The sequence below is a fragment of the Alligator sinensis genome, unplaced genomic scaffold (assembly GCF_000455745.1).
Source record: "Alligator sinensis unplaced genomic scaffold, ASM45574v1 scaffold1290_1, whole genome shotgun sequence".
Lineage (NCBI taxonomy): Eukaryota > Metazoa > Chordata > Crocodylia > Alligatoridae > Alligator > Alligator sinensis.
In genome coordinates, this window is record NW_005843103.1 from 350298 (window position 1) to 364705 (window position 14408).

Genomic DNA, 14408 nt, shown 5'->3' on the forward strand with positions numbered 1-14408 from the left:
GGGGGGCTAATGGCAGAGCCCCACCCCCCACCACACAGCATGGGGCAGCAAGGGGCAACGGGGATCCCCCCGCCACCTGGGAGGAGCTGGTGAGTGCAGGGCTTTATTTATTTTTTTTTTTTTTAAGTGCCAGGATGCTTGGGCCAGGCAGGGCAGCTATTGATGGGGCTGGAAGAGCAGGCAGGGGTCAGGGGGTGCTCAGGGGAGCTGGGGAAGCAGGCAGGGATGTGGCCTGGCAGGGGTCCCCCCCATGGTCCCCCTCTCCTCCTACAGCCCCCCTCCCCCCTTCTTACTGGCACAGAGTTTGGTCCAGCTTCCTGGGGCGGCGAGCAGGGACTGCCTGAATCTTCTCTGAATTGATTTGGAGGCTTCAGATCGATTCAGACCTTTTTATTGGTCTCCCAGTTCAATTCGGATTCAGAGATTCAGCCACCGAATCGGGCCAAATCTCCTCTGAATCGAATCAGCAATGCAAGCTTCACGCAGCCCTACTGTACATGTACCATTAGCCAGGTCATTAGACTATGAACAATGTTTCTTAGTTTCAACTTCAGCCTTTAGCTTTTACCATGTTTAAATGTTTTCATAGCATTCTGTTTCATTTGTTATAAATAAGTTCTGAGGAATACTGGAAAACAGGGTGTCTTAATCTTTAACAAAGGGAAAAAGCATGATGTTTCCAACATACTGAAGTGGACTTTTGCAAATATGAAAGAGTTTAAATGAGACATGTCACTATGGATTAAGTGTCCATTATGTTAGTACAATGCTGTATCTAGTGTGGAAGCATAGGAACTCCAGGAACTAATCCTTTCATAGCTGGATGATTTATTCTATGGAAGATTTGGCCATAAAAGTGTGTTGCATGTTTACACTGTGCTACAGTTGTAAACATTGAGAAGACAACTTGATTCATCAGCCCTTGCTCACACGAGTAATTCCATATAATACTAAGCTCACAATGAGTACTATTTAAGTGCACTTCATAAAATCACATTGCAGTCAGAGTTAATTCTTGAATCACCATGTAAACATCACTATGAATGTTATTTTTCTTTAGCTATGTATTACTTTCTCCCAACAACAACAAACATTTCACTAATTACATTATGAGAGGCAAGATGCTTCTATTTTGGGTACCAATGTACCATTCCTTAGGTCTCTAAGAAGGCTTTTCTCTTAAGAGAATTGAGAAATAGTGCAGTGGTACCCCAAAACTTGCCTATGTCCCTCCCAAACTATACAGTTGGTGCAATAAAAGATATCATCAGCCACAAAAATCCTTGCCTCTTGTATTTTTCCTGGACCATCATGGCTGCAACATTACCACAACACTGCCATTAATTACTTTGTGGTTATTTCCTGTAAACATAATAGCAATAGAAAGCAACAATAATTTTCTGCATTTGCTCAGTGTGAGTTTTTAGCACATCATGGCACTCAGAACAGAAGAACTTCCAAGAAATCGTCAATCCTGGGAACAGTAACAGTAAACTATTTCCATCGCTGAGGAGCTAATTACTCTCTTTAAAATGGAAGGCAAATAAAAAGCATGTCATAGCTATGATCAATTTGCCCGTCCACTGGGTGACACTCTCAGCCTAAACAAAAGTTACTTAACTATATCTAAAAATGAAAAAATGGATTGGAAGAAGTTAAAGTGTTTAAAGTATTTCTCTACACAGTGTTGCTAAATAAAGCATTACGTTTCCTCCTTGATGGAAGTGGAAACTTTTCAGATTAACAATTTGACTAAACTAATTTTCATTTATAGAGCTGTTGGAAACAAGTGAATAAATGAGGTGTGTGGCCATCTCTTGATGACTGAAGAAAGTGGCAGAACTAGTTAACCCCAGTGTGTAGCTCACTGGACTCCAATACCTCCATAACAATGGAAAACCATTTATAATAAAATATTATATTGATTAACCAGCAGTTTATGCTGCTGAAGACAGGGATGAGATGGTATTCCTAACATGCTAGTCAGCTTTACAGGAATATTTTTGATGTGTTCCATGTGAGTGTTGCTCCATTCCCAGCCAGCCATTACCAGATGGATGTGTTCCATGCGACTGGGATAAGTAAGAACAGTGCAAAGCTTTACAGTTTAAAAAATCCAATTTTTTAAAAACAGATCATGAGCCTACCTAATGTTAGCACACTCATTTAGAAACAATATACAATGAATACACAACACCAATCAATCTAACATAATAATCTTTCCCCTTATTCGTTGCTTGAAAGACGCACCACCAGTAAAGGGTCAGTCTGTAGCAAGGTCTGCACATAGAGTGATAAAGATAAAAGAGGTCAAAGGAACTGAAATCTAACCGGGATCAATCTGTCAGCATGATCTTGATTACTCTTCTTAGAGACTAGATGCTAATTGGCAACGGTGTTAATATGCAGAGATTTTTTTTTGAGCAAGAGCCTAACCACTAAGTCTGTGCAAAGCGGCTAGTATTCGTTTCAGATTCGGCTGATCAGGGGACAGTGATTCGATTCAGTGATTGGAATCACTGTTCCGAATCGATTTGGCCTAATCTGATTCTGTGATTCAGCTGCTGCCAAACCTCTGAATCTCCGAATCAGCCAGGCCAGGCTAAAGCTCCAAATCCCCGCCCAGCCCCACTTCCCCATCCCTTTGAGTACTTACCAGCTCAAAGTGGCTGGAGCCCCCTACTGCAGCCACCAGGGACTGCCCAAATCATCAAAGCCCTCTGAATCTTTTCCAAAGATTCGGAGAGCTTTGAATCAATTCAGACCTTTAAATTGGTCCCCTAATTCAATTCAGATTCGGAGATTCAGCCACTGAAATCGGGCCGAATCTCCTCCGAATAGAATCACCACCCGAAGCTTCGCACAGCCCTACTAACCACAAGATATTAAAGTACAGCTTGCAGTTTGCCTTATTGAATGCAGGCATTAAAAGTCCTTTTCAATAAAAGTTTCAGTTTCTTCCCCCTGGCAAAAAAAAAATCATCTGCAGAAGAAAGGAATCCATTTCACACCTGACTGACTGCAACCACCAAAGCATACCCCAAGCCAGTCAAATTAAATTGGACAAAAAACAATGCGCCAGATGATAGCTTCATTGCTATTCCCATGGAAGCATTCAGACCAGCCTTATTCAATTGATCTCTACAAATAAGTTAATGATTCCTCATGGCAAGAACCACTCTGTGGTTATTAAGCTCAGTCAGTGCAAGTTAATCTACCAAAAAGGCTAACAGCAACTTAGAACATTTTCAATGGCATGGCCAGGAAGCAGAACACTTAACTGCAACCATTTCACTATATTTTTTACTTCCAGTTGTTCCTGGTCTAATGAAAGTTTCTAAAACTGCTTAAATCCTCCTCTGTCTTCCCTCTGCAGTATGATGACTTGCAAAGATGTGTGTGGAGGGAAGATGCTTCATGACTGAGCCACCATATCTGTGGTAACAGGCAGCAGGGGCCATAAGGTTTTTAGGTAGTTAAGTCCTCAAGGGGCGTGTCTATACATGATGGTACATGGCCATCGCAACACACTACAGTGACATAGCATCTGCGGGGAAAAACTGTAATGTCACAGCTATGTCACCATAGTGATGTGCTCCCTCAGTATAGCGAAAAATAACTGTGTGGCGTGCATGACATATTACGGGGCTGTTACTGTGGAATCATTCAGTACTTCCAAAAGGAAGTACTAAATGATGGCGCAGTAACAACAGCACTGCAAGGGCACATGTATATGCACCCAGAGTGGTTCAAGAGCTGACCAATCAATAACCTCAGAGCATCATTCTCAATGATTTTCCCATGTAGATCACAGTATCAGATGGGTTGAAGTAGAAGCAATTTTCTGACCAGGACAGAGGACACTGTTCACTCTCGGTACATTATATACACATGGATGTTGGCCACTCTTGCTCTGAAAATCAGGCTAGAAGTATGTTGCTGAAAGTCACTTGGAAATTAGCTACAGAACCCTGTTCTCCTGACACTCGGTCTTGTTCCTTAGTTACGTGACCATCCTTTCTCATTGAAGTCATCCCTAAATGAAAGCAAACATCTTCAGCTACAATTATCAGGTATTTTAGTTTCTATATCAAGTCTATATATAATTCATTAAGTTTATATGCAGCAAAAATAATATGTCCAGGAAGAAAATAACTCAAGTCCTGTTAAATTAAGAATCCAAGTTTAATTAATTTTAGATTTTTCTTCTTGAAGCAAATAACTAATTTCCTCTACATGAGTCCATCCCTGTGCACATTAGATGATCAGAGAATACATCTTCAAAAGGAGTAAAATCAACGTTTATGTCCTATGAATCACACAGCTGCTCTTAGCATATCTCAAAGAAATGATCTATCCTTAAATTTCCTATTTAAATAACTTGTTCAGCTAAATAAACACAATTGAGTGAATGGTAAACAATACATAATAAAAAGCTGAAGTTGCTCAAATTTTAGTAAATGTATTCATCAAGGGGAGCATGTTCTATGACACTAAGCATTTGGTTTTGGACAGCTTTCTAAAGAATCATTTCAAATGCCTTGAAGAAATAGTTTTGCAGAAGCATTAGAGTGATGCAGTTTTCTCCCAGGGGTAGCAGCTTCTCTCTGATCATGGCATGCGCTTCCTGCCATATGGACAAATCCAACCCCACTTAGGAATCTTTGGCTGGGATTCAGTTCCTGTGCCTACAAAACCTTTGAGCACTGTGTGCTCACAGGGGGCAGAGGGGCCAAGCTTTAGTGCCACTATTGTACATAGTGGTTTTCAAAGGTATTGTTTGTACTGAAACTAAAAATAAACTTTCATGCTGCTTATCTTTATTCCTTAAAGGATTTTAGCTATTCTTCCTTCAATTTAGATTTTTTTCAGCTTATTAATACATAATCTTATCTTAGTCAATTCTTCATGAATAATGTAACAAACCAAGTAATACAATAGTAATGAAGTATGGTATGAACCACAAGACAATTCACTCTTAAGTTGGAATGAGCCAAAATTAAAGTACTCATTTTGAACTTAGGCAGAGGGAAATGCACTGGATTGTTATTATTCCAACTTAATGACTGTAGCTGAACATAATAAAAACATGCAATTTCTGGCTAAAAGATGCTTAAATATGTCCAATAGTTGGAAAGATGCTTCAGAACACTCCACAAGCTCATAAAAAAGTAAAGTGACAAATTGAGCTTGGAACGGCATAGTACAGCAGATCACCCTCCCAAAGCTATTCCACACTATGCAAGCTTCATCTTTCTTACCACTAATGAAAGATTTTGTACATGTAATTTGCTTGCATCTAAGTCTCACACATTTCTGATGAGTTGGAACAAAAAAGATGATGGGTATAACATTCCACATGGTTTCTGGATTTGCCAGGAATATTTTTAAATAATTATATACATAAACACAGACATTTATACATTAAGCAAAGCTGGAGCTCCAGAGTGGTACAAGAAGTCTGAATCAACATTGAGATGTTTTGTTAGTGGCTTGCAGCCTTCAGGAATAAACACCAACCTGTTTAACTTTACTGAACCATGTAGCCTTTCCAAGAAGTATTTTCAGATCTCACTATCCAGTCAACAGCAGTAACCACAGAACATCTAAAACACGGAAAGGACTTTAAGCCCACTTGAAAAGAAAACAATGCCCAGTGGTACTATATTTGTCTCTGGGTGGGAAATTCATGTGGTGAGACATTGGTACTCAGAGGCTGCATCTACATATGCACTTTACTGCAGAGTAGACTAATTAGCTGTGGAGTAAAACATCACATACATGTGTAACAGTATTAAGCTGCAGCAAACTAATTAACACCACTGTAAAATAGTACTGTGCTACTACAGTACTATCTTACTGCAAAGTAATTCACTGCAATTAAATGCATGTATAGACACTGACCATGAGCATAAATTGCACCCAGGCAACCCAGCCAGCAGGGGGCCAGATTCCTACCTGATGCCTAGCCACACAACTGTCCACTTTCAGCACCATTGTGCCCCAGCCAGCCACTCTGCTGCCCAAAGCCACAGAGCCTGGGGTAGAGCAGAGCAGGAGTGGCCCTGGCATAAACTACACCACCCTGGCTCAAACAGCTGCTGTCCTGGGCATATGTGTAGACACTGTGCCCAAGACTAGTTTACTCTGGCTCAAACTACTCTGGAGTTTATTGCTTCGAATTAACTGCACATGTAGACTCACCCAGGAAATTCTAGGATACAGTCTATAACATTCTAGACACAGGAGATCCTTAGAAGCCTAATAAATATTCTCTAGGATCTTGTTAGCAAATCACCTGCACAGGAAAGAAGTTTTACTACAAAACCCAACAGAGATTGAAGTGTCTATCAATTCTGTTTAAAAAGCTCTGGAACAAATTGAAGGTATTTTTGTGTGTAAAAAAATTGTTATTTTCAATACCAGTGTCACACTCATACCTATGTGTGTTTATTGACCCACTTTAAGGGAAAGCCATCAATGTTTGTGAATGTGTTTGAACAGTAAACTTTCGGAGCTTGCCAATCTATATAAAATACTGCTAAACAGAAGAAAGAAAGAAAGAATTTAATCTGGGAAATGAGTACATTGGAAAAATGGGCAGAAGGACTCTGCAATGAGTGCAAAAGAGCTGCTTCATTTTTATTCCTTTTATCAACCTAAAAGATACAGAGAGTACATAAAGGAATGAGTGAATTGAATGCCCCCCAACACTGCTTTTTGCTGTTTAATAGTTGTGTTTTAAAAATAAACCATCTACAAGCCTAGAAGGAATTCAGATTGAGACACTTACCAAACAAACCTATACTCATACATAATAAAATGTATGTATTTTGACTTTTTTGTGTTTTCTAATATATAGGTCTGCTTTGAAGTTCCTAATTTTTCCTCTTTATTTTGATTTTTGCATTTTGCTTTAAAAAATCATCTTTGACCTTTTTCATATAGTATAATTAGGAAAAAAAAGAAAAACCTCTTGGCCCCAAATTCATTATCTGGCAACTCTCTCAAGAATATTTTTTTAGACTATTTTTTCCTGAGACAATTTATTTGGCAGTTTGTGCCAGGTTTGAAACTATTTAGAAGTGCCATCCAAAAGCTTGTCTCGTTGTTAACACTAGAGTTTAGTTTAGCATGTTCTCCCTTTGTTGAATACTTTATTTCATGAAGTTTGGGGGCTGGATGGGCTAGATGAGTATAGCTACTCTGATTTATATCTGATGAGGGTCGGACCTAAGGATTCTAGATAAACTCACTGGTTGGTAGTATTATTTGTGTAGAGTCCAGATGTTCTGGGCCTTTCTGCTCAAAAGAGTGATTATTTATTCCTTTGTTTTGTATTGCATGAGAAAAAATGTGTAAACTTGAAAGACAGTATATTTAAGACAGACCTCCTAATTGCATCCCACAGCTAGTTTGTGAAAAATCACCCACCACAGAAGGCTGAGTTAGAAGAGCGCTAAGAATTCGAAAAGGATTAGGTAACTTTGACCAATAACTAAACAAAAGCAAAACAATATTATAAGCATACTTAAATATTATGCTGGAAGGCACAAATTGATTGCTTCTGTGGGAGAATTAAATTCTTCCATGTCATAACATTACCCAGTTGGCCAGGGAAAATGTTGCATTCTTCTGACACCAGTTGTGGTCACTGCTAGAGGCAACCCACTGAAATAACAGGAAGATCTGTCAGATGTGGTATCATAACAGATATTCTCTTGGAAGAATTTTACTACACTCTGTATTACTACACCATATTTATGTTTTAGATGGAACAGTTGCCCAGCCTTCTCCCTAAATCCTCATTTTGTACAATTCTGGAAAATGGGGCATCTTTGTTACTTTTTAGACTTCCAGAATACATTGTGGAGAACAAAGTTACAACTGCTCAAGAAGGTGGCAAGGAAGGACAATAACTTAGCAGACTATTTCGCTCTCTACTTTCTGTGGTTCCCCTATTTTATCAGTCCTAAGCAGAATCAGACTTCTAAAAGAGCCAGCATAACATGCATGTCCTACACACTACTTTCAGCAGCAGGACAGTATCAAAGCTCCCTTTGGGTATAGCTGATTTCATGATTAATTCCAGCCAAAATGAAAGGAGGACTACTCCCATGCAGTCTTGACAGTGACTGGTGCTTGCACTGGACACTACCATATTACTCTAGGCCTTACAGAGGCAGAAAGAGCGTGAACGCAGAGTCTGTACAGACAGCCAGAGATGGCAGAAAATAGAGGTCAAGCCAAGGCACACATTCCTACCATTAAGGACAGGAGATACCGGTTCAGGATAGTTAATGGTTCCTGGTGCCTGCAGGGGATAAGGAACAGGGAGAGCAGAAGAAAGAATTTGTGTAGTGTATAACAGTGTTGCTTCTTTGCAGCAGATGTCTGTTTGCTCTGTGGTTTTCATAGATTTCATAGACATCAGGGCTGGAAGGGACCTCGGAAGATCATCGAGTCCAGCCCCCTGCCCAAAGGGCAGGAAGTCAGCTGGGGTCATAGGATCCCAGCAAGATAAGCATCCAGTTTCATCTTGAAGGTGTTCAATGAAGGCGCTTGAACCACCTCTGGTGGCAGGCTGTTCCAGGCCTTGGGGGCTCGGACAGTAAAGAAATTCTTCCTTATGTCCAGCCTGAAACGATCTTGAAGTAGTTTGTGACCATTCGACCTCGTCATCCCTTGGGGCGCTCTGGTGAACAAACGTTCCCCCAGATGCTGGTGGTCACCCCTGATAAACTTGTAGGTGGCCATCAGATCAGTGGTGGGAGAAGGCAGGCAGGCTGGAGCTATCCTCACTCTTCAGCCGTGTCAGGTAGGTGCCCTGGGGACTTGAGTGGCCTGATCCTGCACACCCTGGAAACTCTTGCACAGGATTAGGCCCCTCGACCCTGGAAGCAGCTGCCTGGCTTTCCCTGCTTACAGAGACACCCTACCATGTGGCTGCAGTGGTTTGAGTTTAACCATAATCCCACTGCTTGAGGTTAAACAATGCTGCCACTCCCTTCTCTAACACACCATGGACAAAGTAGAGTGAAAGAGATGAAAAGGGAGTTCCTTTGGCAACAACATGCATGCTGTTTAAACATTTTGATTCTTGGAAGAGAGGGAAGTGTGGCCTTGCAACACACTATAATAGTTCCCAGTCAAGAGAAGCTTCAGTATCCATACCCAACAGATTCAGCACTTCCTGCTAAATTGGGCCCTAGACATTAACAAGACAAGCTTTATGACTGAAAGAAAAACATTCCAAGAAATTAATGAAACAACATCACCTTGCTGACATTTTACCTAGAATATTAACAACTCACCCCCCTGGATATTAACATGGGGTTTCTCTCATTTAGCTACAGGCAAACATGACATTCTATGTTGTGAGCTTTCCTGGTTACAGTGCAAACAAACAATCATTAGTTTGACCATAAAGTGGTGAGAATTCAATGGCTCTGCAGCCACTAGATTGTCTTCTAGTGAATACAGCTATTGTTATTCTAATAGGCATTACATTAAAGTATTTAAAACATCTTGACTAGGAGAGCACTGCCTGCTGAGATACTTCCATGAAGCAAGCCAGATGTTTCCAATTGCGTACCCTAGAGGATATCCCACAAACATGAGCAGTTTGATATACCCTGAGCTTAAAAGTGATTTGTGTTATTTCAGTGTTTTAAACTCTGTGGGCACAATTCTCACTCACAGTAAAGCACTTTTATACCTTCAGAATTGTGTAATGGATTTCAGGGGGAGGGAGAATTTGGTCCTGTCTGCATCTTCTCTGTATTAGGCAGAGTAAAAGGAGAGCACAGCTTCTACCTTTATGTCTTTTTGTATCCAATCTCAGTAGATTTTTCTCTAGCTTCAGATTAGAAACCATACAATGTATTCCCCCAATGGAAGTCAGCTTCTGCAATTTGGGAGAAAGTCTTTGTCTTTTCTTGGAGTACTCCGACCCTAGGCAGAAATGAACATAGGGCATTATCCTGCCAGGTGCTGAGATTCACTATAAAGTACCCAGAGGCATCAGTTCCATTTCACTTATTATTGGTCTCTGCAAGTTTCCTTTCTGCAAGACTGGGATAATGCTTACCTTTCCCAATGAAGCACTTTGAGATACATGGAAGAAGAATGCTAAGGACAAAGTATTCAAGTGGATAATAATAAAATCAATCAAATGATTTCAAAAGAAAAAAAGACCTGTTTAAAAAATAAAATTGCAAAAAAATATAAACATGATATACATTTTCCCCAAATTTGACTAGATTAGCAAATGTTTCATTTCCAGAAATGATGATTTTTCAGTACATTCCCAAACTTGAAAACTTTTTAAATTGTATTTTTAATCATGTTTTTAAAGGAATTATGGGGAAAAAAATAAAAGAACAGGAAAAACTGTTAAAATATTTTGTAACCCAAAAAACTTCAGTTTTTTAAATATTTTACAAAGTACCTTTGCAGTTTTTTTTTTTTCCATAGATTCATAGATGTTAGGGTCGGAAGGGACCTCAATAGCCCAGCTAGATACTCATCTAACCTCCTCTTGAAGACCCCCAGGGTAGGGGAGAGCACCACCTCCCTTGGGAGCCCGTTCCAGACCCTGGCCACTCTAACTGTGAAGAAGTTCTTCCTAATGTCCAATCTAAATCTGCTCTCTGCTAGCTTGTGGCCATTATTTCTTGTAACCCCCGGGGGCGCCTTGGTGAATAAATACTCACCAATTCCCTTCTGTGCCCCCGTGATGAACTTATAGGCAGCCACAAGGTCACCTCTCAACCTTCTCTTGTGGAGGCTGAATAGATCCAGTTTCTCTAGTCTCTCCTCGTAGGGCTTGGTCTGTAGGCCCTTAACCATATGAGTGGCCCTTCTCTGGACCCTCTCCAGGTTATCTGCATCCCTCTTGTTTTGGAATATCTTGAATTATCTTTAGTCTTCTGTGTTAATTTTGAAGGGAGAAAAGAATACAAAAGACTCCATTTTCCCCTGGGTTTTTAGCATTTATGTCTTTACATCTGAGACATGTTGGTGTAGTATACATAGTGCAGTCTAAATCTTCTAGGTCTGATTCACTCATTGTCTGACCTTGTTGGATCAAATTACTTATCCTCCCTGCAAGCCAGTTTATCCACTTTAAAACACTGAAATGTGGAGTTTGCTGTTTTCCGTAAAGGCCCAGGAGACACTAGTCTTGATACGGTTTAATAAATACAAATTTATTTAAAAAATTGAACTAACACAATTGGGTACAATGCAAAACGAATTCATGTCATGACATGACATTGTATTGGTTTCCCTTCCATTCATACCTCTTTGTTGTGCTTATCATCCCTCATAATATCATACCTCGTGGTTATCATGCCTAACCTAGACTGTGATGTCCTCAGGACAGGTAGATGTACTGTTTATTAGTCCATGAAACATCATGCTGAGTGTTGCTCCACTTCCAGAGAAATTAAGTGCACAGAAATGATCTTGCACAAAGTCCTACAAAAATATGGTTAGTAAAATAAAGTGAAAGCCACAGGCAGATTAATGCACGGGCCAGTAGGGCCCAGGCACAGGGGCCCCTGCCAACCAGAGTGAAAGTGAAAGCTGCAGTTTTAAACCTGATGCCATTTTTGTCTCTCTGCTGGTGGGCAGCAAGCAGCAGGGCCACAGGGACTCCTCAAACAATCAGTGTCAGGGAGATAAAAATGGCCCCAAGTTTAAACCTGCAGCTTTTGCTTCCCTGTTGAGGAGTGAGCTGCAAGTGTGGCACCCACCAGTGGCAGGGTGGGGGACCTGCAAAATTAAAGTTGCTGCCACACACATGGCCAGGAGCACAGCTGAGCAGCCTGCAGGTAAGTCTGTGCGGGGGGGAAAGGGTTGTGGGGGAGGTAAGGGGCAGGGGCAGATCGAGACCCCCATGGTGAGGGACGGAGTGGGGCAGGGGCAGGTGCTGCCCAGCCAGGGAGGTAAATGGGACCCTGGGGCCAGGAGCGGGATGGAGCTATGGGCAGCTTGTCTGGGAGGGGTAGAGAAGCGGGGCAGCTCCCTGCCACTGGTGCATCCCTGTGGGAGGCATGTAGGGGCATGTGCCCCCTGGATTTGTGTGTGGGGTGAGGGCAGACTGCCAGCTGTGGGCTCTGGGGCCAGGGGCTGCGTCGGCCTCTACCTGGTGGGGAGGCTGTGCTCAGGGTGGACTCAGCGGGTGATGGCGGTGGTGACAGTGGCACCGAGAGGGGTGGCTATGGGCAATTTTGGGGTGGCTATAGCCCCCCCCCCCAACGCCCTCCTAGTGCCACGCCTGCTCAGGGTACTCAATGCAAGGCTCCTGAGGGAAAGGCAGCACAGCGAAGTGCTCTGAGCAGGGGCAGTGCCAGTGGGGGCTTGGGGAGCTATAGCCACCCCAAAATTCCCTGTCACCCCCTCCCATAGCCACCCCTTCCAGTGCTGCCGCTGCCTGCCCCACTAAGCCTGACTCACTTCCAGCCCTGGGTCACATTCACCACCCTGGCTGGCCAGTGCCTACCTCTGCCATACTCCCCCCCCACCATGGGGTGCTTGATCTCCCCACCCCCAGCCAATTAAGATTTGCTGGGGCCCTGGACAAGAAAAAGAGTGGAGGCCTCTTCCATGAGAGTTGCGTTCTAGCAGGGGGAAAAGCCCCTTCCTCCCTTCCCCTCCTAGTGCTGGTGCCGTAGAGGTGTATGACCCAGTTCTTATTCACTCACTGTAAAGTTACAGTAAGCAATATTAAGTAAATAAGAAAAGGACTTATTTGTATATTTTCTGGTGCCTGATATGCAAATAAGTATGCAAATAAGCCACCTTCTTACTTGCTTTATATTGTTCACTATAACTGGCGAGTGAATGAATGAGAACTGGGTCAAAATTGTAGAATAATTACCATACCAAACCCAAGGATCTGGGGGTTCCTGGGCCTAGGCCTAGGCCTTGTTAGCCCATGCATTAATCTGCCTATACCCCACACCTCTTCCCTCCCACAGACTTACTAGTTGGATGCTGCTCTCCAAGCTGCCTGGCTACCTTCTTGGCCACGTATACCTGGCATTTATTGGTGGCATTAATCAGCTACATTGCCCAAAAAAAGCCAATAATGTTAATTTTACTTTTATCAGTGCTGATCTGATATGCAACCAATATATCGGTGCCCCCAATTCTGTGTTTGCCCAGGGCCCCAATAAATCTTAATCTGCCTCTGGTGAGAGCTAAAAGCAGCATCTTATTTAAATATATAGCCTGCTTTGGCATTCTTTTATGGTGTCAACCTAATGTCGTTATTTAAAATAACAGGTGGCTCTTAGCATCTTATTAAAAATTGGATTCTTTTCCATTTTCTTTGGCAGATGTACATTCAAGGAAAGCTTATTTTTGCCAACTATATTTTCAATGGATACAGCAAGTCAGTGAAAGACCTTCAAAAACAAATAGCTAAGACCAGGAGTGATTACCACATGGGCTACTGTTTACCGAAAGATTTCAAATTCAGGTATTTCACTTTTTAAAGCCATGACCTCCATGTCATTCTGAGAATTTTGATTTCTTTCTTCACCTCTTTAAAAGTAACACAGACCATAATTTCAGCATCAAAGAGATTCTGTTTATGACATATTTATTAAGTGACTGAGGTGCAAGTTCTTTCTGGTCAGGCCCATCTTACATGTCAGACTGTTCAGCCCATCATCCACCAGGCTGCAGAATCATTTTTAAGAAATTCTAGGCATCCACACACGAGTGCAGAGGCTGCTCTGACATGCTGGAATTCCAGCACGTCAGAACAGACTCGATTAAATGAGTCTGCTAGCATGGCAATTTGTCAGGCTCCAGCAGCCTCCTGCATCTCATGTATCAGTGTCCCCAGGGTTTAAAATGGCGGCGGGGGCACTTGATCTAAAGTTCATCGAATGAGCTTTAGTTCAAGCACCCCCACTGCCAATTTTAAGCATGGTGATGCTGATACACAAGACACAATGGTTCTTTAATTAGAGTGGATCTCGGAGCTGCTCTAATTAAAGCGCCGCCCCTCCCTGACCCCCGGAGCACATGTAAAAGTGCCCACTGTTACTAGCTTGTAATGAGGTGATCAGGAGAGATATGGGAGGGTTCAAGTCCAGCCACCCATCTTCTTTGACAAGGTACAATCTGTACTGGTCTTTTTTGGGAGGCTGCTCAGTTTGCTTTCTGGAACTATGTGCAAAAGTGTAAAAAAAGGAAAAGACCAGTAAGTCTCTTGGCAACTTACTTTCCCTTCATTTAGTTCATAGCTCCAGGGGTGCTCCAAAAGTACAAAGCGGAGAACAGCAGCTGAAAGTTCAGTTCTTCTCAAGCAATCCGAGCACGTGGCCTGGAGGTTAAGTTAACATAAGCTCTGAAAGACTGTTTGTCATTGTACAGAAGACTCCCAAATC

The 14408-nt window shown here is 42.1% G+C and overlaps 1 protein-coding gene across 1 annotated transcript in view; it reads left to right on the plus strand.

The window, feature by feature from the left end:
- LOC102380954 overlaps positions 1-13489 on the plus strand; it is a gene marked incomplete at its 3' end in the record, with an annotated part of 76157 nt that extends 62668 nt beyond the window's left edge. The window contains exon 16 of the mRNA XM_025193805.1: positions 13347-13489. Coding sequence (XP_025049590.1) covers positions 13347-13489 — 143 coding nt within the window. The remainder of the gene's footprint in view (positions 1-13346) is intronic.
- Positions 13490-14408: the final 919 nt, after the last annotated feature.